The sequence below is a fragment of the Pezoporus wallicus genome, unplaced genomic scaffold (assembly GCF_028554395.1).
Source record: "Pezoporus wallicus isolate ANWC-B61680 ecotype Strahan unplaced genomic scaffold, APGP_CSIRO_Pwel_v1 contig_8705, whole genome shotgun sequence".
NCBI lineage: Eukaryota > Metazoa > Chordata > Aves > Psittaciformes > Psittacidae > Pezoporus > Pezoporus wallicus.
The window spans coordinates 573128-599426 of NW_026638439.1; the positions used below are offsets into that span (position 1 = coordinate 573128).

A 26299-nucleotide genomic window follows, 5' to 3' on the forward strand; every position below is an offset into this window, starting at 1 on the left:
CACACACGATAACATGCTCTTTCCTACCTCATCCTAATTGCTTGGCTAATTGATGTTTGTTGAACTTTCTCCATTTCATTGAGTGATTAGGTACAAAGCTAACAGTTGACATCTGTAGGCGCTTAACTGGCGTCTGTAATTACTGTTAATGTTAAATAATTGTTAGTTAATTGGAGTGGTAACTGACTGAATGGAATCCAGATTGTGAAGCAAAAAGAGACCTACTTAAATAAACATACATTTTCAGAGAAAACAACATTTTATTACAAGGGAGAGACTAGCAGCAGGGCAGATATGGGAGGCCTGCAGGATGCTCCATGCACAAAACCTCACGCCACGCTCCAGCTTGGACACCACCAACTGCAGGTTTGTCAAGTCAGGACCTCTGACGTCCAAACACTCCTATCCCAAGAATTTTTCCACCTTATTTCAAAGAGATTGGCACAAGTTGTTATTTTACAGCCAATGCTGCTAAGTCTTTTTTGATAAAAGGTTAATCTATAGAACAAATGCTCTCTCCAGAACAGATACCATTACATGTTAGTAAATACTGCCATTCTGCTCACTGTCACCATAGGCAAACTACTCCAACCAACCTTATATGAACACATTCACCAACCAACCCCAAAGGGTACTCGATACCACTCTAAATGGGCAGAACAACACTTTCAATTGACATCTGCCACTACTTGGATCAGGAAAAGCCAGGGACTGCAGGTGCTTGTCCCACGCTGATGGTTTATGGGTTTGTTTCGAATTACCAACTTAAAAATTATCCTGTTTAGAAGATTCCTGTTTGTAAGTTTTAGGATTTCAGCATCTGAAAGATCTTGGAAGAGGCCACCTTTGACTCTCACCAGTCCCTCTGGGCACACAAAACTACGTCACATTATCCACTGACCTCTTCCTGTATCTACAGAACAGCTATGATACCTCCCAGCACTGCAACCCTGCCTGGCTGTCATGTCCCAGCCAAAAAGCACCAGCACATAAAGAAGGAGGGGGCATAGAAAGCATACAGATGGAGAGGAGTGGTATGTGCTTAGGAGGCACAGCCTTTATGAGGATGTTATGGAACAAATTCCTTGCTCACATAAAGCCTTCATGGCACAGAAATAACTGCCTTGCTCTTTTGTGTACCAGAACAAAGAACCATCTCGAGACATACATCAATTTGTCTGCCTGACTTGGAAGTCAGAGTGAAGCAATGCACCAGTTCTTCTAATCTAACTCACAGGCACAAGAAACCTGGGGTCCTCAAAACCAGAGGCTTTGTGCAGTGCCGAGTCCCTCACTAATGAGACACTGAACTTTCACATGGAAAATACTGAAAAGCCATTTGAAACCCAGAAAACACAGGCAAACCAAGTGATCCAAAGCCACCACGGAAGTCTCCGCTGGAAAGGCAAGGAGACACCATCGTCTGGGTGTCGCTTCAGGAGGGCTGAGCCACTGTAACAACCACAAAGACAGAGAGCTGCAGCACTGCTCGTGTGGTTCAGTAGTCCCTGAGGTTTGCTGGTTGATGATGGCAGCCCTAACAGCAAGCTAGTAAGAAGCTTTTCACTGCAGAGGAACAACATGGAGTGCCTCCAGTCCAACCACAGAGCCCTCCAGTGCATCGAGGCCAACCCACAGAGACAGCAGCGCCCCAAAAATTCAAGAGCAACACTAAGAACCAAGGGAGTGAGGATGTTACATAGATTCCTACAGACGCCTGGAGAGGAGGGAGACAGCAGCAGCCAGTTCTCTAGCATACTAAACACGTTAATACTGCACACACGCTACCTATGTAGTGGTGAATCCACTTGTACTCAACGTGAGATGCTGTGGGGATGGTTTACTTAGGGAGAGCGAGAGCACTTCTCCACAGCTAAGGGATCAGCAGAGAAATATTTGCCAAGTGTAGCTCCTTACTTGTTTACAGAAACAGATGTTGTGGAGGATCCTCAAGAAATGATTCACCACAGACAGACAAGAAACAACAATGCGTCTGTTTTTCTAGGGAAGGATATTGCTGTAGAGCCATCTAAAAAGCCAGGCCTTGATCTGACTGGTATTTCAGCCACCAGTGAAGACTCGTAACCCAGACGCCTTGATCTACCTCCAGCTGAGAGTCTAAATATTTCCCTGACAGCTGGTGGTGCCAGGAAGCAGAAGGATTCATCAAGTTTACATGAACATCCTGTAAACAATTTGAATGTAAAAAGCTGTAACAGCCCAATTGTGTTCCTGATCAAAGGCAAGCTTCAGTATACAGCACAAATGAAAACTTCATCACTTTGGGACTCATTTCTCCCTCCAGGAAAAGCTGTTTTCCAAGGCTACGTGGGAGGGAGTTAGCATAAATGAAATACATCGTAATAGTAGGATCTGCCTGCTCTACAACTTCAGATGTGTCTATTTAAATTATTAAGAGATAATGGAATTTCATTATGCTGAAGTAGTGTTACAAAAATTCCTGAACAAAACCTGTGTTTTAGCCAGGATTAATGGTGCTGAAGTTGATACTCTCAGAAAAGGTTATGCTTGTTCAAAGACATAAAGACTGTAAGCAGCACTCCCAAACTGGAAGGCCCAGTGTGCAGGTAGGGAGGGGACAGACAGGGAGCTGCAGGCGGGTGATGCACTCCTCCTCCATCCCTTACCCATCTCATTTATTCAGATGTTAACAGCCCCTTTCTCAAGTATTCGTAAGGGCCCAGACCCCTGGGTGATTACCTCCCAGCACAGCCACCTGGATTTCCACGGGAATCATCTCCCTAGAGAATTCTGAACATTGCAAGGTGAAAGTGTTCCTGCCCAAGTGATGGAGCACAGGGATCTGATCAGTGACCAGGAACAACTCATTTCAGCAGCAGCTACAGTGATTCCTGCCCTGGGGTCCAATCACATCCCTCCCGAGTTCCCAGCCCAGCTGCAGACACGGCAGAAGGCTGCAGACCTCTGGGAATGGTGGCAGCACAGAGCTGACAGGGATCCCTACATCCCTCTCCAACACAGCACTGCTCGGCTACGGCACACAGCCCAGCACTGAGAGGCCCCAACATCCACGTACTGCCCCCAGAACTCAGAGGACCCTTCTACGTTTAGGGAGGCATCTTCCCATACAGCTTCAAGGCCAGCTAACTCCTAAATGGAAGATGAGACACTTGTCAAGGGGTTTTACTACCTCTTCAGGGGAGGTCTAGGAGGGATTTCACTTTGCCCTAGATATTTTAATTGTTAGTATTTCTGAGGAAAGCACTGCTCAACATCACACATCCACACTAATCCACCACAGCTTGAGCTTCATCTCATCTTCAGCCTTGAAGTCTACAGCTAAATGACAGAAAGAGGGACAAAATACATATGGCAAGACCTAAAATGCTTCAGGATTTCTACCTGCTTTGTAAACACCTCTGTAATTTCTGCTACCTCAGCTACCAGTAGTTCTGCAAAACAGAAGCTGCAAGGAGAAAAGAAGAGGATGTGTGAGACATACAGTGGGTATGTGCAGGACACGGGAGAGGAGCGGCTGTGGACACGGAGGTATGTCCACTTGTCAGCCTGCCGAGCCCTGCCAGCCTGGCCCATCAGCCAGGAGGCTTTGAAGGTTTCATCATGGTTTACCCAATGCAAATCTGACCTTTCTTACAGGCGACTTTTATTGCTTTTGGCAAAAGCAACCACGGACAACACAGCAGGGTTGGGGGGGGGGGGGAGAGCTGGCTTGGAAGCAAATAGACTGAATTGGAGAGAGGGAACTTGAACTTGGAATATATCAAACTGACACTGCCTGGGCGGTCATCAGCCGTCCCCAAGGCAGACACTTAGGGAAGGCAACAGCCTCCCAACCACCTCGGAGAGCCCCTGCACCTGGCTGCAAGCAATTATTGACATTATCTCCAAACAGCGGATCTTTTCTGAGGCTCTTTTCCCGATATTTAGTAGTTTGAATGCTAATCCCTTTAACAAAACTGTTCCCTTTGCTTTTTTCCACCCTCTTTCCCCTTTATCTCTTTCTCCTTTATCTCTTTCTCCCAGTGGAAAAAAAAAAGGGGGGGGGGGGGAGAGAAAAAGAAAATACCAGTCAGCCTAGTTTGGCCGCACCTGGATTTGCATTGATTCTTCCCTTGTCATTCATGTTACCAACAGGAATTAGCATATGGCTTTAAGGGGAAACTCAGGAGGAGAAAAGACAGACGCCATTTTGATGGAAATAAGGGGCAAAGGAATAACCTACCATCAACTAAAAAGCTTATTTGTGTACGGTTTCCCAAGCAAAGCTTCCAAAAGCGGGTGTTGATTTTAGGCTACACAAAGAAAGCCTAATCCTTTCAAGGGAACTAAATCACCAAAGAAAAGTACCTCGGAAGAAAAGGCTCCCTGTCAAGCATGGGTATTCACAACCAAATAGATGCCACGAATCAAGCTCGGGTAAGTAAACAAAAATAAGAATGTGGGAAATGTGTTTGATTCAAAAAGAAAGAGAAAGAAAGCGAAAGGAAGAGGAAGAGGGGCCTACTCTTCATCAATCACCTCCCGGGGGAGGGAGGAGAGCCCCTCACCCTGGTTACAGTCCTTTGCCAGGAATGTGGATTCACTGCTTGGGCTTCTCCTCGCCCTGGCCGAGCCCCAGGAAAGGGCTGTTCAAGTGCCAAAGCTTTTTACAGCGAATTAGCAAACTAAAGATGCAGTCACATGTCGTTTGGGGGCCTTGGGTCACTCCAAACACATAACTCGCCCCTTCTCCTCCTCCTGGCCACCTCTTCTCCGCCTATGGAGGGGCCGAGGGGGACCCTGCAAATGAAGTTAATCAGAAAGGACAGATAAGCTTGCCAAGTGAGATAACCTAGTTAGACCACAGAAATAATCCAGACTGTACTTCCAGAGGATGCTAATACATGAAAAACAGGAATATGGAGCCTTAACACAATTAAATATAGGTATAACTCAATATGCAGCAAAAGACTTCAGAAGCATGGCGTATCAGCACAGGAATCCCAAATGCACCGAGGTCACGCACCGTCCCGTTAAACCGCTGCAGCTTTGTGGGATTAAAAGCCACAAAAAGCCACCACAATGACCCAGTGGAATAACAAACCCAAACCCAGTCAGAAGCACACAAATACTGAGCAAATCCACACCTGGTCAACAAAAAAGACCTAAATTTCAAACTCATCACAGCTGCCTCTTCTAATGCAAACTGACTCAAAGGTTCCAAAACCCCAGTAAGCTGAAATACAATGTTTGTTTTAACCTAAGCTAGAAGCAACACCCTTTTACTCAGCAGTTATAATGAGCTGCCATTAAGTAGCAGGACAGGGGGGTAAAAACCAGATGCATTTTAAAGGCTTTGAATTATACCAGTCGGTGTAACTCATGCCTGGAGCTGCTCCCTCGACCCTCCTTCCAAATGCACAGACCAAACCAGAAACAAGGATTAAAATTCCCTAAAGCCTCCAGTCTTTCATATAAGGCTGCTTCAGGACAAGCTCTGCACAGAAGCTCCCTGGCACTGATTTAGGGCAAGTTTTCCCTTAATGTACTGTTATATCACTAGCCACTCTCTCTTTGGATTGCTGTTTGGAAGAAATTAATGGGATACTGAATATTTAAATGTGGCCCTCTATATCATTTATTAACTCTACAGAAAGCACACAGCACAGTAAGCCGTGGTTTATGACTATTATCTTGTGAATACTAAACGTTGGCTGGTTATTACTGTCAGCAGTGCAAATTGGCTATTCATAATTCCGTGTCTATCATGTAGCTGATGAGTAACAATCAAGTTAAAACATTTTGAAAACTCTTACAGTTATTTAAATGAGCTTAAATTAAAGCCATTTGTAAAATAAACTATTCCCTAATATTGTTATTTAAATTAATTCTGACCTGGCAGGCAATGCATTATTTAAAGCCTATATTTTATATTAAGCAAAGCAATTACCAAGCATACAGAACATGTCTGAAACCCAGAGAAACATAAAAAGCACTAACAAGCTGATTGCGACATTTCTGCGAGACAAGTTACATTTCATCTCCCATTGAAACTGCCATGAAAAGAAATGTGCTGGAGGGGGGGGGATATGTTTGTGATGTGAATTGCAGCCTTACCTTTCTTTGTAACAGCGTTGAACAGTTTCTCAGAACTGGCATCAGATGCCTGAAAGACCAACAGAAAAAAGAAAGGTTACATTCTGTACAAGGGAGAGCTTCCAAAAGGCATGTGGTGTATTTATACACACGCACCGAGATGGATATTGTAGAGAAACAAATCAGGTGACAAAAAGCAAGGGAGCGAGTGGGAGCTGCAGCCTCGGAGGAGAATGGCCATGAGGTGGTGCTGTTTGGCTGTGCTTCACCGCCCTGCAGTGCAGCTATTTATTTGGAAAGGTTCTGTATAATAAAGAAATGATTTTATTTCTCTTTTTTTATTCAAGTATTAGCTGCACAAAACCTAATTTTTGCACTGGAATTATCTGATACGTTTTGACATTGATTTTGCAATGGAGAAGAGTCACCATTTGGAAGCAAACAGCCCAGTTTGGGGAATTTGCAGAACAGCAGATTTCTTAATTAATTTCTGAAGTATTTTTGGAGACACTACTGTGTCAAGCATCTGATTTTACCATCTTTGGAGCAGTGCTGATAACTTCAGTTAGTGATTTGAGAATTGCTATTACAAACTGTATGAATAAGAACAAGTATGTTAGCACTTAGTATTTCTATGTAAGATTCACCTCCATGTGAACAACTGATTCCTGACACCACACTGTATAAATTCATCATGTATTTCATTTTTTCATCAAACCACCTTTATTTGTGGGAGGATTTTCCTCCTAATATTGCATTACTCCCTCGTCTACTACTGCTGTTTGCACGCAAGCACGCCGGTTAACCTTTCTACCCATGATTAAAACGCCTTCTTTAAGTTTCACACAAAAACACTGAGCTCCCCTTTCAGAAACTACCATGGCAAGAAACCAGGCGGGGGAAGATATCACTGCAAACGTCAATTTGACAAACATCCCGAGCCCCAAAGCAGAAAGCACCAAGTTTATGCCTCTGTGCTCTGCTGTCTTGGTGCACAAACAGAATACACACATACACGCATCGAAAGCTTTGACTTCCACCCCCTACACACTCACAGAATGCAGAGAACTCTTTCATTTGGGGCTGTACCTTGGATCCAACCCCGCAGATAACCTTCTTGTTGAACATACAGCAAAAGAAATGCATTCAGTAACGAAATATTGCAAACGGGGATAAAATACAATACTCAAGACAGTCTCCTCTTCTCTTAGGGAATGTTTTCTCTCTGGATTCAGGCAAAATACGTAAAAACACATCCTAAAGCAGGCTGCGTTTCTTTTTGTTTTTGTTAAAGGGAGGGAATTTCTCACTTCCCACTCGATAAAACCCATCAGGCAAGCACCATCTATGCTTCAAGTGCACTAAAAACTTCGATGTGGAATTACCGATAAATAAGTAGATATGGTTCAGACTGTCTAACCCAGTGTACTAAGGCACTGAAATAATTTGTCTGCCCTCAAGTTAACAACATAGAGAATTTCTATGGTTAATTATTAAAAATGGCTTTTTATTCTTTCTTTTCAAGTTTCTAGACAGATTTTACTAGATTACTGTTGGCTTATTTAAAAGCAGGGCTGGTGTATTTCTTCTCGATTAAATACCTTGTAAACACTGGGATTTATTACCCAATGATGGATTTATGGCTCAGTGATGACTTTCTCTAAATTAAGGAAAATATGTGAATAATGCACAAATTTCAAAGATCAAGCAGGCCATGTGCTTGAAGGGCAGTCCAATATTAGTCCAACAAATTCAGAGCTGCTCAATGCTTTCTTAACCTTGCAAACCACGATGAAAACTAACAACCTTTGCCAGGGAATTTCATCTGTTGTTGCCTTTTTCATTGCAGCTCCTCTCAGAAGGCAAAACTCTCAGAACCATTCCTTCTTTTTAGAAAGAAAACCCAGTATTAAATACTCAAACTTCTTCCAGTTGCAGCTATTACTTCATTTTACTATGTCAAAACAAACCAGCGCAGGGAAGCTCCAAGTTTCCCATTTGCTTCGTTTTTCCAAACACTAGAAAAACATTTTCTGTTAAGAAGTTTGCTCTAACACCGAGCCTGAACACACAGCTCAGGTTTAAGCCATCGTTTTCCAAACAAAATCGTTTTCTGTGCTATGGCACAAACCAGTCACAAACACGGCTGTGCGATCGGGAAGGGGCACTTCTCGGACATAAAGTGCTGCACAATAAATACATCCTGGCTGAGAACCCCTCGTAAGCAAAGTGGGAGATGATTCTCAGCACAACGGGTAACTAAAGAAGAACTCGTCTGACAAAGACACAGCTTGTCCGAGAGCCAGTCTCCCTCTGCATTACTGATCACACGCTGCTGAATGGAAGAGCAACTTGAGAGAACCCCACTGCCTGGGTTACCATCAGAATAACCCAAACCCCATTCCACTGGCTTGAACAGCAAGATGGAACTCTGACTGCCTGGTCCAGTACTTGAAAATTTGACTTTAAACCGAAAACAGCACTTAGGGCACGGCATCAATGATGCAGGAGTGAATACAACCTCTGCCAGCAGATTGATGCGCTATCCATTTCCACGCAACTCCTCTTTTTTTTGTACTTAGGGAGTCACATCATCAACAGCACTAGAGGAACAACACTGGAGTAGCAAAAAGCCAAATACATTTAGAGAAACCCCAACAACTCGGCGCTGAGGCAGACGGGTGACACGCAGTGCCTTTGCAGTGCTGACCTAACATCCCCGCTGCACTGACAGCAATCTCTGCAGGCAACAAAGTGCCTTTATGCCCACGCTGGGTGCTTCAAGGCAACGTGGTCAGACCTCAGCGTTCCAGCCGCGGAGAGGAGCTTGGCTGTCCCTTTCACACGAGACAAGCTAAACTCCCTCTTCTTTCCCCTTCCCCCCGATCACCTCCAGGTCTGACTGGAGCAGCTGACGGAAAGACACTGTTGGCAGCGCTACGTTCCGGGACACTGCGTACAGCGGCTGTCCCGGAGCCGAGCTGCTCCGTGCGCAGCTCCGAACGAAACCCAGCGCCGGGTACAAACAGCTCCTTCAGTGCGCTTGGGCCCTTTTCCTTTAGAAACCCCCTTGTTACCAGGCACGGCTCAGTCTTTTGCAACGGGGAATGAACAAATCAGCAATCCCTGAGCAAAAAAAAAAAATAAATGGGGGTGGGGAATAATTATAATAAAAATATGACCTAAAGAGCGTTTTCCCCATCAAGGGCTGCGCTGTCATTCAAGCGCGTGGATGACTAAAATGTTTCCTGTCCAGACAGCGCAGCTTGACTCATTCCTGGCACGGTCCCCGCCGCACCACTTGCACCGGCCCCGACCGCCGCGCACCTGCCCGAGGAACTACCGCGGAGCCCCTCGGAACCCCGCCCCGGGTGCCCGGGCTCGGCGGCCCGACCTCACCCCGCGAGGACCCCGAACCGAGCCGGGCCCCGCTGCCCGGCCCCCCGCCGAGGGGAAGAGGCTTTACCTGCTCGCAGCAGGGTAACGGCGGCTGCCGGCGCGGGGCTCATGGCGGTGCGGGACACTCGGATCCAAGTGCGGCTCTCAACGCCCCGCAGCCAAACCCCAACTAATCCTCCGGGGCACAACTCCGAGGGCCGGGCACGCGGGCCGCCCGGCGGGCATCCTTCCCGTTCCCTTCTTCACGCAAAGATGGTTCCCTGGGAGGGAGGAGAGCGCGATCGGGGCGCGCTGTGCGAGGGGCGCTAACAGAGCGGCAGCAGGACAAAGAAAACCATGTGCGGCGGAGCGCGGGCAACTCCGGGTCCCGGGGCCAACGCTCCTCCCGCCCGCCCTCCGCGGTCCAGGCGTCCCTTCCTCCGGGCGGGTGGCTGCTGCTTCTTCGGCTTTAGGGGGTTTTATTCTGGGGGGTGATATACGTATGTATTAAAAAGTCATGCCCGTCCTCTCCCGAGACAAAGCGGGCTCCCGCCGGGGCACCGTCCCTCCCGCCGTCCAGGGCTCGCCGCGGCCGCGTTCAGGTGAATTCCATCGGGGAGAAGCAGCAGCCCGGCCCCAAGCTCCTCCGGCCCCGCCGAAACAACCCCGCAAGCCTGTATAATCCCCGAGGGAGGGGAGGAACGGCCGCTCCGCGCTGCTCCGCTCCGCGCTGCTCCGCCCGGCCGGGCTGCGGGCTGCGTGCTGCCGGCCGGACCCCTCGCCGCCAACCGGGCGCTGCGCTCCGCTCCGCACTGCGCGGCGCTCCCCGAGCCGCGTCCACCCGCCCGCCGCCGCCAGCTCCTCCCTCCGCCGCCCGCCCCGCCCCGCCGGTGTCCCCACAGCGCTGGAACGGCGGGGAGGGGGGGGTGGGTGTCCGCGGGAGGCGCGGTCCCGCCAGGCGGAGTCGCAACTCGGGCCTGGGGACGGACGGGGACCCGTTGTCGGCCGCGGGGCTGGACGGGGCTCCCCCTGAGCGGGGAGCGCGGCAGGAGGGAGGGAGCCGCCGCACTGCATCGCGCGTGTTCCCTTAACGGGAATTTCATGGGCTTCCATTCAACGGGAGGAACACCCGTCCCCAGCCGCAGAGCGGGCGGCCCCCACGGAGCCAGCCGGCGCGCGAGGCTCCGGGGCTGCCAGGGACCCACTCGACTCACAGCACCAGAGCGTTACGGGCAGCTCATGTCTCAGTGGCTGCGGGTTTTCCTTAAGTAATTCCCATTAGTGACACAGCCACCACGGAAAACAAACGCACAGGTACGTTTTTATATGAATGATCAGCCACTGAAGCGGGGCAGTTGGAGCCAAACGGTGTCTCCTATAAACCGAACTGCTGCAAAGGCACGAGGCAGTTATGCCCACGGCATGGTATTCCTGTGTGATGGGATGGCTCCTGGGAGATGGATAGGTGCTAAGATGGGGCTCACAGGCTCGTAAGGCCTTGCCCGGGAAATGTTTTAGGAGGAAATTCTTTCCTGTTAGGGTGGTGAGGCACTGGAATGGGCTGCCCAGGGAGGCTGTGAATGCTCCATCCCTGGCGGTGTTCAAGACCAGGTTGGACGAAGCCTTGGCTGATATGGTTTAGTGTGAGGTGTCCCTGCCCTCAGGGGGGTTGGAACTTGATGATCTTAAGGTCCTTTCCAACCCAAACTATTCTATGATTCTATTCTATGTTTTCAAGATTTCAAATCTTGAAACTGGTTTCAAACCAGTACTGGGCCAGGAGAATGGAACTGAACTCCACTGGGCTCACCCTGATTTGAGTGAAAACCTCAGAAACAGGGCTGACAAACCCTACTCACCTCAGCCCCTGCAGCCTGGAGGAGCTGACTCCCCCAAGGCAAAGATGAGAACTACCCACACCAGCCCCAAATCACCAGACCCACCAGCTGTGGGTGCGGGGTTGGCCTCACCTGAGCCAGGAGAAGTGCAGCGCGCCCAAAAGCCAACAGGAGCTTGGAAAGGAATGCCCATGTCCCAGCCCAGCTCTAGGCTCACCTTGGGGATGGGGTGTGGATGATGTGAGATGAAGAGAGAAACCTCTTCTGCTGGCCCCTGGGTTCCAAGGTGGTCCCTGGATGCAGCCACAGACCAAACACTGCAGTGGTTCCAGAGGTCTTGCTTACCCCCTGCAAACACTGCAGCGTGAGAGGGGAGGGAGGGAAAGCATGGGCTGAGCTGTCCACACAAGTGCTGTACTTATGGAAAAACTCCTGAGAAAACCTCCCTGCCCATTACCGATGTAGAACTACAGGATCTCATGCAAATACTTTTCACTCGTTCCTCATTCCATCACGCTCTGATCCATTTAAGAACAGTTTTCCCCCTCACCATTACATTGTGGCTTTTCCAAAATTCCTAGCTGAGGTACAATACCACTGACTGCAATGGTTCCAACTGGAACAACTACATGGGAAGAAGCACAACCGGGATGATAATGGCAAGCAGGAGACAATGCACCCACCACAGCTCCAAACTCAGACAGTGGCTGCAAACACGACAGTGCTTTCACTGTGTCTGACCAGGAGTGACAAATGGTCTTCATCAGAAGATTAAAAAACTGTGGCCAACTTCAGATCCTGGTTACAGCAAGGGAAGCAAGAGCTCTTCCAAGCTGTCCACCTCAGCACAGTTATCCCTAGTTTTCTAGAACATATCTGAGCATAGACTTCAGCTGGTAAAACATCACAGGTTTTAGCATCTCTAAATAAACATATATTGCAAAGATAACCTTGTGCTGTCAGAGAAGTGGTTTCCATCTCCTCGTCTAGAAACCCAACAGAGGGGTTCTGCTTTACAGAACAAACAGTGGACAGTGGCCAAAAGCCATCGCAGTCCACTGGCTGTTTCCCAGGCTCAGCAAAGGAAATGGATGGCCTGAGTGCAGTGTTCAGCCTCCACCAAAAATAAACTGGTAAAGGCATTAGATGGGCAGAGTGTTCCCTGCACAGCAGCCAGAAGACTGGGACTGCCCGCATGGCGAGATGGTACCAGCACAGGGAATTAAATGCACCATGTTAAGGTGTGGCAGCTCATACCGTCTATGAGCACTTTGGTCAAGACTTTCCACCTCTCCACATGGTAAGAGCTGGTCTAATTAAAGCCTAGACTCCTCACAAGACTTTAATTTGATAAATTTAGCCTGGATTAAACTGCAGGCTTGTCTGTACTGGATTTTTCAAGCGTTAAGCACATGCCACACCTGAAATCTCAGCATACACAAAATCAGAAATGCATTTACCTACTCACCTCCCTAGGGCTGTTAAGGTTTATTGGCAGGGCTGTGGGCCTCATTATGTTCATTATTCGTGCCTTAGAGATAAATAGAAGACCTCTGTTTTCCTGCTAGAACATTAAACATGCATGAAATGTGTTTTATAATTCTGAATGAGAGAGCTTAGGAATTCACCCCCAGCCAAAGGACATCAAAGAAGAAACAAACCCCACCAGCACCTCCTAATGATTTCAATGGCCTTTGGCTCAAGCCTCCCCCTCTCTTGACATCACTACCTTCCCATGTTGTAGGTCATGCCTGGATAGGCTTGTGAACCCTTCTGTCTCTTATCTACATGGGAACTTGCCAGAATGTTTTTCATGTCTGTGGTCTCTGTCAGCGTTGACGTTTGTTCCTGCCACAACAACAGCCAAATGAAGTGCATTGAACTTGGATCAAAAGTGATTTCAAGATCTTTCACTCTCTCAAAGAGGTTTCCAGATCCAACTACGTTATAAAAATGACCTAAAGCCGCCTCGACGGCAGGCAGAGCAGCAGACATTCGTTTCCAAGTCAGAGAGTAATTCCAAAGACAAATTACCCATCTTTGGCACAAGGAACAAATGAATATTGAAATTACAGCAGATTATATTGGATTAAATTATTTATGGCAAACCTCACCTCACCTGGAAGGTTCTGCAGCTTTTTCCTGGCAACATGAAAACTGGGTATTCCAATTCTTTGGTATTCTGTGAAAGACTGGAAACATTTATGTTTCCATTAAGTTGCTGATCTTTCCAGAAGACATGAGTTCGGAACGTGATTATGATGCCTTATAAAGTCCTCCACAATGCTTTGAAAACATACATAATTTTGTCCCTTACTGGCAAGGACATGCAGGTACTTTTCCTCAAGAGAAGAATTTATGGAGCTACCAGTGGAGTTTTATGGATTTGAACAGCAAGCCACAGCATAACGTCCCAACCAGAAAGTACTTAGACTCTAATGCTTTAAAGAGGGTCATGAAAAGGACCTATTCATGAATGTGATCTAAACAATGACAAAATCACTGCTGGTTTGTGCCATGAAATGATGGCAACAGATGTCAGTAAATGTGAATCCTGTTGAGGCTGGGTTTTGCCAGGAGGCCAGGCTCTGTCCTGCTGTGTAACAGCAGCATCAACCCCAAGGGTGAGCACTAGCACCAAAGCAAAGTGATGCTTTCTCCATGGGCCTACCAGCAGAGACAGAGCTCTCATAAGCCTTCAGCTAAGTAACGCAGGGAAGAAGGTGATACAAAAAGAAAATGCATCTTTCAGATGGAAACAGAACTACTGGACCATGTAACATCACTGGGTAAGTTCTCCATAGAACCACAAAGTGATTTGTGTTGGAAGGGACCTTAAAGCTCATCCAGTTCCAACCCCTGCCACAGGCAGGGACACCTTCCACTAGAGCAGCTTGCTCCAAGCCCCTGTGTCCAACCTGGCCTTGAACACTGCCAGGGATGGGGCAGCCACAGCTTCTCTGGGCACCCTGTGCCAGCGCCTCAGCACCCTCACAGGGAAGAGCTTCTGCCTAAGAGCTCATCTCAGTCTCCCCTCTGGCAGGTTAAAGCCATTCCCCTTGTCCTGTCCCTACAGGCCCTTGTCCCAAGCCCCTCTCCAGGTTTCCTGCAGCCCCTTCAGGCACTGGAGCTGCTCTCAGGTCTCCCCTTCAGGAGCCTTCTCTTCTCCAGGCTGACCCAGCCCAGCTCTCTCAGCCTGGCTCCAGAGCAGAGCTGCTCCAGCCCTCGCAGCATCTCCACGGCCTCCTCTGGGCTCCCTCCAACAGCTCCGTGTCTCTCCTGTGTTGTTGCCCCAGAGCTGGACACAGGACTGCGGGGGGGGGGGTAGGTGTGGGGGTGTGTGAATGCCCTCCCTCAACCTGCTGCTCACGCTCCCTTGGACACAGCCCATGCACACAAAGCTTTTCCTCTGAGAAAGTGGAAAACTTTTGCGAGAGCGTATTAATGACAGAGCAACTTTTTTAGTGATTTTTTTTTCTGCAGCATTTGCAGAACTAAACCACTTTGTACTCCTGCTTTTATGCAGAACAGATTGCAGTTTTAAGCAGAGGCCCATAAACTGCAGGTTCAAAGAAACCTGAAACTGAATTAGCATAAAAGCTGGAATTCTCATTTAGAGGAACAGCAAGGCAACTGCTCTGCAGGCACTTTTATGATTCGGGTTTCAAATGGAAACAAAGATAAAAAGTGGGGCTGAGGGAACAATAGGGCTGCTCTCTCTTCCCTACCTTTATGGGCCTGGTCCTATAAAATACTAAGTGGTCTCCACTGCTTCTTAGGGCAGGGTTCAGCCCGGTTCTGCATCCCTGGGGGAGGTTTGATCATTTTCTGAACCCATTCACTGTACCAAAGAGAAATCTTCAGTCCTATAAGCGTGAAGCCATTTCTCCCCCAGGCTTGTCCAAATAACTTAAGGGGAATACCACAGATGTATTTTCTTCCCTTTGCCAACCATGACGAGCAAGAATCCCCAGACCAACCCCTGGCTCTAACTTTTCCATCAGAAAATACACGTGTTTTATCTCTTCTGTATGTCTTCCTACGGTTTGAATTCTGAGTTACAAGAGATGGAACAGAGGTTCACAGGATTCAGTTCCCAGAGACCTTGCTGGGCTCTTGAGCTGCTACCTACCTACACTACAGCCTAACTGGGAACATTTCTAAGGTCCTATCACTGAGTAAGGAGATGAAATACAAATTCTGCCCCTTCCACTAGCACTCCTGTGAGTCCACTCCATAAATGCACCACCACTTTGAAGCTGTGGCCATTCCCTTCCCCTGGTTTCTGCCTGCTGGCAGGTTCTGCAGCTGAAGAAGTATTTCAAGTTAATCTGTCTGTCAATATCTGGAGACTGAAGCAACTAATAAGGGAGAAGTATTTTTCATTCTCTTAGTCAGAAGAAGAGTCCTTCTTATCACTGAATAAAGCATCCGTTATTGCGCGCTGTAATCCCAGTCTGTCTTTCGGGTCATTTTTAGCCCCGAAAATGCTGAATCAGCACCATAAACCAATCAAGTAATTTCTTTCATTTTCTAACATTCAAGCACAATAATGAAAATCACATCTCGTTTGATGAGGAGATATATGAGAGAAATCTCTTCTTCCAAGGGTAATTTTAAAAGAGGTATGCCAAGTAAAGACAGACTATTGCAGAACCATGCGGCTAATGTAGGGTCTCTTCTGCTGGAGAGATAAATTCCCTTTTTGACTGTCAACTCGTATTTAGACAGCAGATTGCAAACAATAAATCTGTGCATTTAGCCAGCTTCTAAAGCATGCAAAGGCATTAACTTGGCAAAAGAATGACCATTACTTTGACGAATGAAACATTCACCTAAAATATTCATGTACGATATGATAATATCCAACTGATAACCAAAGAAAACCCCTCCACCCCGCTGCTGATTGAAGTAACTGAGATGTAGATGAGAGAAACCAAATCCCATACATAAGGAGTTATTATGGCACTGTTAGGAGAACCAACAAACGGAGGAAAAAAAAAAAAAGCTTGATAAATATTTTCCATAACAAAACACAATTGGTTTCAGTGGGATACAGCTCTGCTTCTCATTAGTTATCCTTCACTTGTCAGACAAGTTCCATATTTCACTGAAACCCGCTGAGTATTCTTTATAGTTTGCCGGGGAAAGTGGCTATACATTTAGCACATTCCCTTTATGCTGTGTGTTTTCACAGGTCTTTCTTTAAAACACACTGTACATGCTTTTGCTTCTTTCCCTTAGGATAGTGGGTTTCGACATCCAAGAAGAGTTTAAAAGCAGGTAACAAGTCATCACTTTTGAAGCTGCAGAGCCACTGAAGAGGTGCAATAGCCCCAGCAGCCATTATCAGTGCCTGCCAGGGTGCCACAGTATCAAGTTATATGATAAAGCACTCAGCTGACACCAGAAAAATAATCATTCTCCCTCTCCTGCACCACCCCCTTTTTCACAAGGAGGCTTTTTACACTCATTAAATGCAACCTTATCTCTGAAAGACTGCAATCCTCAGCAAATGACAAGTGTGCCTAATCTCATTTTCTGACAAGCGATTCTGACAGCACCTTCCTTTTGATTTCTAAGACACGTAGCTAGACATATATTAATCTGTCAGTCATCGCCCCTAGGAAGGATGGAAAAAAAAGGAGAGACAGAGATGAACATTTGTGAATGTGAAGGGAACAAGGCAAGAAAGGACTAAGGGTCCTTTTCTGGCTATTTTAAGCGATGCCACTGTGTTTCTCCACTCCTCCCAACCCAACGTAGTACCCAGCCACTATGTGTCTGCAGAGGGGGGCTAACATGAATTTCAGTCAAGGTATAAGTGTGGCCCAGCAGCTATGGAACAGCAGGCAGCAGTGGGTTTATTTTCAGTTTTTTCCTGGTGTGGAAGGCAGTTGGAGTCTCATTTCACTTCTCTGCGCCTCAGTTTTCAGCATGGGATATAAAAGCACTGCATAAAATCCAAGTGTTATGGGACTTCCCAGTACTGGTGCTATAAAATGAGCCTTAATTCCAAATTTACAGATTACAAAGTGTTCTGCAATAACACTTTTTTTTTGTTGCTGCAAGAAATGCTTTGTCATTCCAGACGCCATAAGCCCCACTTGGCTTCAGAACACGTTAGCAGGTACAGGCAAAGGCAGGTTTGATAAAAGCATCAAGATTGAAAGCATCACATTGTTGTCAGGCCTTAACCATTTTGTACTAACACTCAAAGTGCTGTAAAACGAAAGCCTTTAGTACAACATCGTGGCCTGGCAAGGTGCAAACTGGAGAGGCTCATTGAGACTGAGTCAAGCTGCATTTTGAGGCTATGAAAAGGCAGGATTTCCAGCAATTCCCAGCTATGATATGAGAAGATGTATTTAAAATTTCAGAGTACTTCAGGGCCCTGATAAATAGTAGCAAATATAAATAACATACTGATAAATATAAATAATAGATGGATAAATAGTAGTAAATCAGTAGAACTCACACGGATTTGCCACTCAGCAAGTGTGCAAAATACAGGCGCTTTATGCATGATGTACGATACAAACCGGTGTTCACAGGGATGTGGGGAAGAGGTAGGCTGGTAGGTAGCTACAAAGGGGAGTAAAATAAGTGAGATGCTACAAACAGGACCCAAAGGAGAAGAGAGGATTAAATGAGGTGGGAGGCAGCGTTCTTTATCTTACACAGACCTATTTGTTATGGTCCTCATAAACACACCTTCTCCCTCTTAGCACGTGAGTCATCTTAATATTGCTACCCACCAAATGCTAAATTAGTGTAAATTATACAGATTCACCACCTAACATTTGTTCACTGACCAGTCTGCGCTTGCAGACAGGCTGCCTGGCTGGTAGCACATCCTTCTGCCACCGCATCCCAGCTTGGTACCCTCGGCTAAGAGCTCCTCACCACCTCCTCTTCCTTCTGCTGTGTAATACTGAAGTACAGGAGAAACTTTATTGTTCATAATGGGATAAGAGAAAAAAAAAAATCAAGTGAAAGCAAAGTACAAAGGGGTTCAAATCCAGTGCTTTAAAGTGATGCCATTTTCATAGTAATACAGTCATGAAGTACTTGTTTGATGGTGCAAAAAGTAGGCCAAGATCTTTGCTAATACATTTTATTAATCGATACCTGCACTACAAGATGGGGACAATTAAAGTTTTCCTCCTCGCTCAGACAAAGCAGGATAAAGCTTGTGATCTGCTTAAGGAGCCTGCCACTCAATGGGAAGATGAAAAGATTTATTTAGTTTTACTTAAGAGCTGAAATGATGTTAATACTTCAAGTGGCGAGGATCTGGTTCTCCAAGAGACAGTAAATTAGCAGTGGCAGGAAAGCTGCCTGCTGCCACTGAGTCCCTTCCCTCACGTTCCCATATTGATGTCATCATAACTGCAAAACTCACAAATACATTCTGGAGTTCACTGAGCCTGAAAATAACACTGGAGATACTTCCTTTGCTATGCGGAACACTTAATGAATAAGCCCAGCAGAAACGCGTACCCACTGCTGATGTGCCTTATAAGGATAAATGTAAACCTGACACTTGCACCGTTCACATTTATGCTGGCTTTTTTATAAAAAAAGGGTTTTTCCAGTTGCATCTAAGCTTCAGGTTGTAGAAAAGGCAGAGACACAGAAAGCCTCCTCCTATGGGGAAAAACGGTAGGGGAAAAAGTTCACTGTGCAGACCTTTGCCTTGGGGAAGCAGAGACTTCTCTCAGAATGAGGGTTGCTACGGGCATCAAATAACAGAAACCTGCCTAAAATCTGGCCAAACCCCAACCATCGTCTGGAGACTCCAGCTCTGTCCCTGCAGCAAAGGCCACCATCACCTGAGGGACAACACTTCCCTCCTTTCCACTTCTAAGGACCTCCAAAAATGTACCCTGGCCATCATCTTGGTGGGCCATGGGCCACCACTGTTGGCACATCTCCCCTGCATTGACCCACTCGACTGTCTGGGCTCCAGAAAATACTTGTGATCTGGGCCTCATAGCATGAAGTACAACACAACCCCACGGGAGGAGAGACGCCTTGCAACCAGCACAAGAGAAAAAGGATATTGTTATTTCCCATTCCTCAGGGGGAGGACATCAAATGAGTCAGGTCAGGTAGCACCAAAACCTGAGCACTGCCCACTTTCATCTATTTGATCCTCCAGTGAGAGCAGAACCTCATCCAGGATCTCCCACGCTTCTGCTATGGAACAAAGGGTCCATCACACACACGCACTGACCTTACAGCACGAGAGAAAGCACAGACACGACGTTGGGTTTAAAACAGGTTTTTTCAGACAATCATTAACAGAACTATAAATACAAATGACCTTTTAATTTGTATCATGAGAGTGAATCAAGCTGATGCTGCAGCCAACAGAGAAGATTTCTCCCTGGTCATCATTTTGGAAACACTGGAAATCAATTCACATCGTACAGTTGACCTCTGGCTGTAAATGTCCTGTCTAGTCTCACTCTGTGTTAAGCCTACCAGGCTCCTTGCTGTTTCTAACCCACTTGTCAAAATGATATGAGCCTATGCTAGTACCTTTTTCAAGGCTCCCAATTCTGCTGTGGGACTGCAGGTACCTACACTCAAAGTACTGCGGAAGGTCACGGTACACACAACAAAAACCATCAACAACAAAATAAGCAGACAAACGGACTCTGCTCTGGTCTCCATCCACACATCCAAATCCTCAGAAAGCCCTGATCTAAAGTCCCCTTGAAAGTAAAATCCTTCTAACACAAGAATCAGTTTTTACTCGCTCTCAAAACGCTATTTTCCTTTCATTTATGATTCTAACAAAACCTATCTTCTTTGTCTCTCAAGCTCCCTTGATCTCCTTCACTTTCAGCTGTCATATAAAGTCAATTGGCTGCACCTCTCTGCTTGATAAAGACATGCCAGATGTTCTGATGTATCTTTAATGAGGAGGTAGGTAAGACATAGTCCAACAAGGTGCTGAACACTTTGACCCTAACCTAGCAAAGCACTTAAATATCCGCTAAACTCTGAGTGAAAAGGAGAACTTTTGAAGCTAATGGGGCTGTGGTGGCATTTGGACTTAAGCATCATTGAAACATTCCACTGGATTCAAGCCTGCAAGGTTGACCCACAGTTACTGAGAGGGCAAAACAAGTTGGAAATACACAGCTGATTAGAGCTGTGAGAATAGCGAGAGCCAGGACTGTGGAGTGTCAAGATGAATTGCAGAAACTCCTCCTATTATTAATTAATGTGTAAGTCATGTTGCAAGTAATACTGTGTGTGGTGTTATTGTGTTAGTGGGAGCAGGCAGGTTTATTTTCTCTCGTAATCTAATGTTTCATAAATGGGATGGAACCCATGAATGATCTGCAAGGCTGAAGGCTTGGCATCTACCACAAAATAGATGTTCAAATTTGCAGGAAGAAAGGGACAAATACAAAATAATACAACTGAAAAATGATAGGAAGGTCAGGGAGAGAAAGCTGAAAGAGTAAAATTGATACCAAAGCTGAGCTATTGTTCCTGAGATTCAGTTTATCAGTTGATCTATATCCAGCCGGGATTATTCCAGGCATTACTGGAGGAGGTGTGCTTTGCGAATCTAATATAATACATGAGAGTCATGATAAAACTTTAACCTGTTTTGATAACACAGCTCCATGTTCTGCTCCACACATACCTCTAAGAAAAGGCTGCCAGATCTTATCATGGTTAGTTATTAATCTATTTGTTCCTATAAAATCTTCTCTCTCTTTCTCTCCCTTTTTTTTAATAATTCACTTTTTTTCTAAAGAGGAACTGATTTAATGTAGGGAAAAAGCTGCAGCGTACCAAAATGTGAGTGGAAAAATGGGTAAGGAGATAATGTTTGTTTAACTGGGATGGAAGAGTTACTTTAGAAATATTTTACATCATTTAAAAAACACTGAGTACTTTTTTATGCCTCTACCTGAGGAATAAAAGTCATAGTTATGAGTCCAGCTGTACATATTTCAATAGCAAAGTGAGATTGTAAGAGATACATAAAGATTTCTTTAAAAAGTAGCTCAGGTAGATTTTTCATGAGTAAAACACTGGCAACCTGAATTTTAATGTAAATCTCAGTATTTCGGTGCAGCGTTCTCATCACCTGCAAAACACTACTGAAAACAGAGCATAGATCATTGCCCTTATTTATAGAAGGTGCATGATGCTTGGGGTTTATGGTCATTTATTTAACAACTGTTAGTTGATAAACTCTTAGTTGATAAATTGTTTCTATGCAGACACGATGTTAATCGTGACCAAATCAAGGTTCTCTGCCTATAGAATAACACATAATCCAATAATTAAGTCTTTCTACCTAACACTGTGTTGCAATATTACACCATACGCCTCTTTGTATCAGCCAGGACATACACAGAGGCTGTAAAAAGCTGCAAGAGCTGGCTTTAAGAGGCCTCCAGACCAAAAGCCTCATCTCTGCCTTGGACCTGGCAGGGAAGCTCGCAAGAAGTCACCCAGCTCCCTATTAAAATACCATTAGCACATAGGAGAGTTTTCGTCTTCTTTTTAGTTCAAACAGTCGTCTGGGAGAGACAAAGAAACAAAGTGCTTGGGTCAGGGGAAATTCTGACAAAGGCTTTTCTTCCTGGCACACACAGGGACAACCCCACCAACTGTGTCAGGTTTTCACCCCCCCTACCCGAACGACAAGGCAAAGGTCCTGATTAAAAGCCCTTGGGGACACACTCACAAAAGATGGCCCAGGACTTCAAAGTCAACACACTGCTGGATGGCGGGGAGGTCCCTTTTTTCCCCCTCTCTCCTTTTAACTTAAGCTCCTGCTGGCTGTGGAGGGGCTTCTAATTGCATTTCACAGAGCCTGAACAAAACGTGGTCTTGTCTTCCACACAGCAGTGACCCTGGACGACGCGGGATACGAGGCGAGGTTTCAGAGCAGGAACAAAAAGGAGTTTATCATGTCAGCAAGCTGTGCAGAGGTAACGGGGAAGCATATTCAAGACTATCTGCATGTTACCGCGTTTCTAAATAGGAATAAACAGCGGTGGGTTTTCACAGAAGTAATGTGGCCAGCTCCCTCCCCACCGTGTTGAACACGGGGCATCTGTGAACCCAGCCCGTGCCATTTGGATCTGATACGCAGCACCAGCAGAAAGCCAGACCCAATTGCAGGTGGTTGCCTTGACCAGCAGAGTGAATGTCTCCTTTTGTGCTGGCGAGAAGGAACCTTTGCTCACTGACCCAGGTCTGGAGGTGGAGACGGGTTTTGGCATTGTAACCTTGATCAAATGACGCCCAGGATGATCTATGCAGCTTAATTAAAATCTCCCAGTGCATCTAGAGCTATGGATCTGTTGAAAGCAAAGGTCTGACTGAAGCCCGATACGTTTGCTGGAAGTGCAGGGAAGTGGTTCTAGGGGATGTGGAACAGGAGGAAAGCCTCAAGCCAGATGTAATACAGGCAATGCCGCACCAGTGCGGAGATGGGGCATGATTTAAATCAAACACAGAAGTATGCTGAAACCCAGCAGAGTTAGCACTTGGCCATCTTACCTTCCACTTTTAATGACAAAAAGGTCTTCATTAGTATGCATGAACAAAACACCATCTCATCCAAAAATAAAACAAGTCAATAAAGTGCTATCCCTTTAACACTTGATAGCCTCTCTTTTCCGCTTCCCTAATGAGATTGGCTTTCTCATTCTCTTTCGCCTGCATTCAAATTTCAATCTGCACCAAATTTTCCACATTACAGGATGAATCATATATCTATTTTCCCACATTGCACAACACTAGACCCAACACAATAACATCAAAATCCCGACAAGGAGAGTTTATCCTCTGCTCCCTTTCCCGATGCTAGACAATGAAACTCAACACTGCTTAGCCCCAAGCTTTCTCTGTGGATGCTCACATAAGAGAATTAGACCCAGAATGAGGTTAGTTAGTCACTGCTGATTCATCATGCATTTGAGATTTGGATTAACAAACCATTCATCCCGGATTCCTCGTACATAGGCCCATGTTTGTAACAGGAGCAGGGGGTTTGATATTTACTAACTGACAATAGTGGAAAAGCCTCATATTCACATTTGTATTATAATAAATGCATTATAAATGAGTAAGTAGGAAACAGTAAGGAAATGATGTTTTACTTTTAAATGCTAATTATGGAGCCCTGGTGCAGTTAATGTGTAGGGTGTTCTGTCAATTTTTAATGTTTATGCCAAGTGTAGTCTTCAATTTAACATGAGCTTTTAATCCTTTGAGTACTAAATTGCCTTTTAATGCTTGCAGCACAACATTGTGTTTGCACAAAGTCAGGACTGCAAAATGAATTTACTACAAGAAATGTGCATGTATGGAGGGGGGAGGAAGTACAAAGGACAAGGGTTTTTTTTTTAATGATGTTGCTGGAACCATGCAAGAAGAAGGAACTACTTTCAGGATGTACCTGGCAATTGTGTGCAGTGGCAAAAGGCTGCTGCTGATCTAGGATCTCTGTTGAAGCATTTTCAGACAAAGCGCTTCCAGGTTCAAACAGTTTATCAAAAAGCTACACCAAAATTCACACTTCCCACCCATACAGAAAACTTTAGGGAAAATATGGTGAAAGAAATTATCATAAAGAGGCATCTGCATGTTCACTATGACAAAAACACCCATGAAGGGTTTTGCAACTGATGGTACTTAACAGAAACACTGAGAATAACGCTGTTCTGAGAAGTGATGCGATAGGTTTCTGTTCGGTTGGTTTGTTTTTGTGTTTTCAGCTGGTGTATGCTGACAGGTACAAGGGAGCTCCTGGCTCTCAGTCTGCTACAGTAAGATGGCTACGGCACAAAAACCATGGGGCTGAATCACAGAACCCCAGCCCGGTTTGGGTTGGAAGGGACATTAAAGCTCATCCAGCTCCAACCCTTGCCACAGGCAGGGACACCTTCCACTAGAGCAGCTTGCTCCAAGCCCCTGTGTCCAACCTGGCCTTGAACACTGCCAGGGATGGGGCAGCCACAGCTTCTCTGGGCACCCTGTGCCAGCGCCTCAGCACCCTCACAGGGAAGAATCACAGAATCCTAAGGGTTGGAAGGGAGCTCAAAAGATCACCTAGTCCAACCCTCCTACAAGAGCAGGGTAACCTAGAGTACATCAAGAGTGACGCTTTAACCCAGCCCCCTGTGTTTCTTCCCCAGTCTGCCCTTCAGCAAACCTGTGCACAATCAGCCTCAAAGAAACGGCTCAGGAAGCCACACTGCGAAGGTAAAACCTCATGGTGAACAAGAAACCCACAACCACCCCCTGCACGCTGCCAGGGTTTCTCTGCCAGGGGACAGTGTCCCCACTCGCTCCCGCAGCAGCGCTGGTGGGATCTGGCCGACAGGAGAAACCCTGATATGATCCCGTCACCGGTGGCTCTTCCCTTCCCTCCCTGGCACGCACTAGGATGTAGGGGAGTTAAAGCAGCTTGGGAGGCTAATCCCTATTTATCTCCTTGGTGAACAGACTTTCTAAAATGACACTGTTCGCATGCTTAAAGCTCCAAATTTGACTTTCCTTGACAGCAGCCATCTCAGGAATCCCAATGAGGTTTATTTTTGGCAGTCAAGCCCTCACAGAATAAGCTTCACTGCATGTGTGGTTTTCAGTGCACCAATGCAATTCTGCAGGAGTCAAACCAGGGACGTGAGGAGTTCTGTACAGCCTGATAATGGGTCCTCAGCTTTACTCCCAGGTTAGGTGAAGAGGGCAAAAGCTAATCAAGTCAAATATCTATTTCCTTTCTCTCTTCTCCCATTCCTCCACCATCCCTATGACTTTCAGAAGGCAGGGCAGGTATTAGAAAATGTTCTTCCTTCTTCTAGCACCCCATATGTGATAATGTGTAGTTCATAACATAACGTGTGCACTGCAATACTCCGATTTTATGGGAGAAAGCATCTATATGCTTTTTGGTGACCAGCCAGTCACAGGGAATTACAGTCAGAAAGAGCCAGAAATACAAACAGGGTAAAGTGCTTTATCATTAAATACTATGGCTTTTTAAAATGCAGCTATAAAGGAAAACTTTGCTAATCAAAGGCGGAGTTCAAGATGACAAATCCAACTGCCACAAGAAGACAGAGAAGCTTCAAACATGACTTCTTTAAAAGCTGCAGCTAGAATTAACCTACAGGACTTGCACTACAAATACGTTAGCATAGAACCCCAGACTGGTTTGGGGTTTTGAACAGGATGGATGCAAGAGCAGGGCTGGGTTTTGTCTGGTGGGATAGGACACTCTGGAGCCCAGTGATGGTGGCAGTGGGGACATGGAGACTCTCTGGCTGGGGTCGATCTCATCCCTGGCACACAGGTCTGCAGGGGTCTGAAGGCACGAATCCCACTGCCACAAACCACCTACCATTATTCACAAGCTTTAAAATAAGACAGGAATGAGATCTCATGTATTGACAGCATGTTTTGCTTTGCACTACCTTCCCAAGCCCTCTTCCTCACAAGGTTTTTTAATCCTACCAATTCAAGGTTGAATTCTTTTCCTTTTCATGCCACTGAGGTATACAGTGTCTATGTTAGATCTTGTTCACTAATGTATCGAGGCATCTTATTTTGTATTACTTCCCTATCTTGATGTTATCTAAAGCTTCTTAGATAGTAAGAGAGAAAATTACAAGGTTTATAATTTCCCTCATACATGTAACAAAAATGATAAAGCATGAAATTGCAGAGCTGTGACTGATTTTCTATACAAGTTCAACAACTTCCAGCAGGCTACAGCAGAGATGAGGCTGGTTGATGGTCTGAGCCTTCAGGTCTGTGTTCATCTGTGCCTGCAAGTATATATAATTATAAACTTTTATATGTATTTTATATACATCAGATACATCACAGTTGGGCGAAAAGCAACATCAGACCACCAGATAAAGCTGTTCCTAGAGGATGCAGTGTGTCTGCAGCAGATTTGGAATTACACTGGCATTTTGTCAAGCACCAGACAGCTCTTTAACAGGCCC

General features: G+C 46.0%; 1 protein-coding gene across 9 annotated transcripts in view; it reads right to left on the minus strand.

Annotated features, from left to right (window-relative positions):
- Window positions 1-26299, minus strand: part of AUTS2 (activator of transcription and developmental regulator AUTS2) — a 733350-nt gene that overhangs the window by 62013 nt on the left and 645038 nt on the right. For all 9 annotated transcript variants that reach the window (XM_057410696.1, XM_057410700.1, XM_057410698.1 and 6 more), the window contains one exon: window positions 6100-6148. In XM_057410696.1, coding sequence (XP_057266679.1) covers window positions 6100-6148 — 49 coding nt within the window. The remainder of the gene's footprint in view (window positions 1-6099; window positions 6149-26299) is intronic.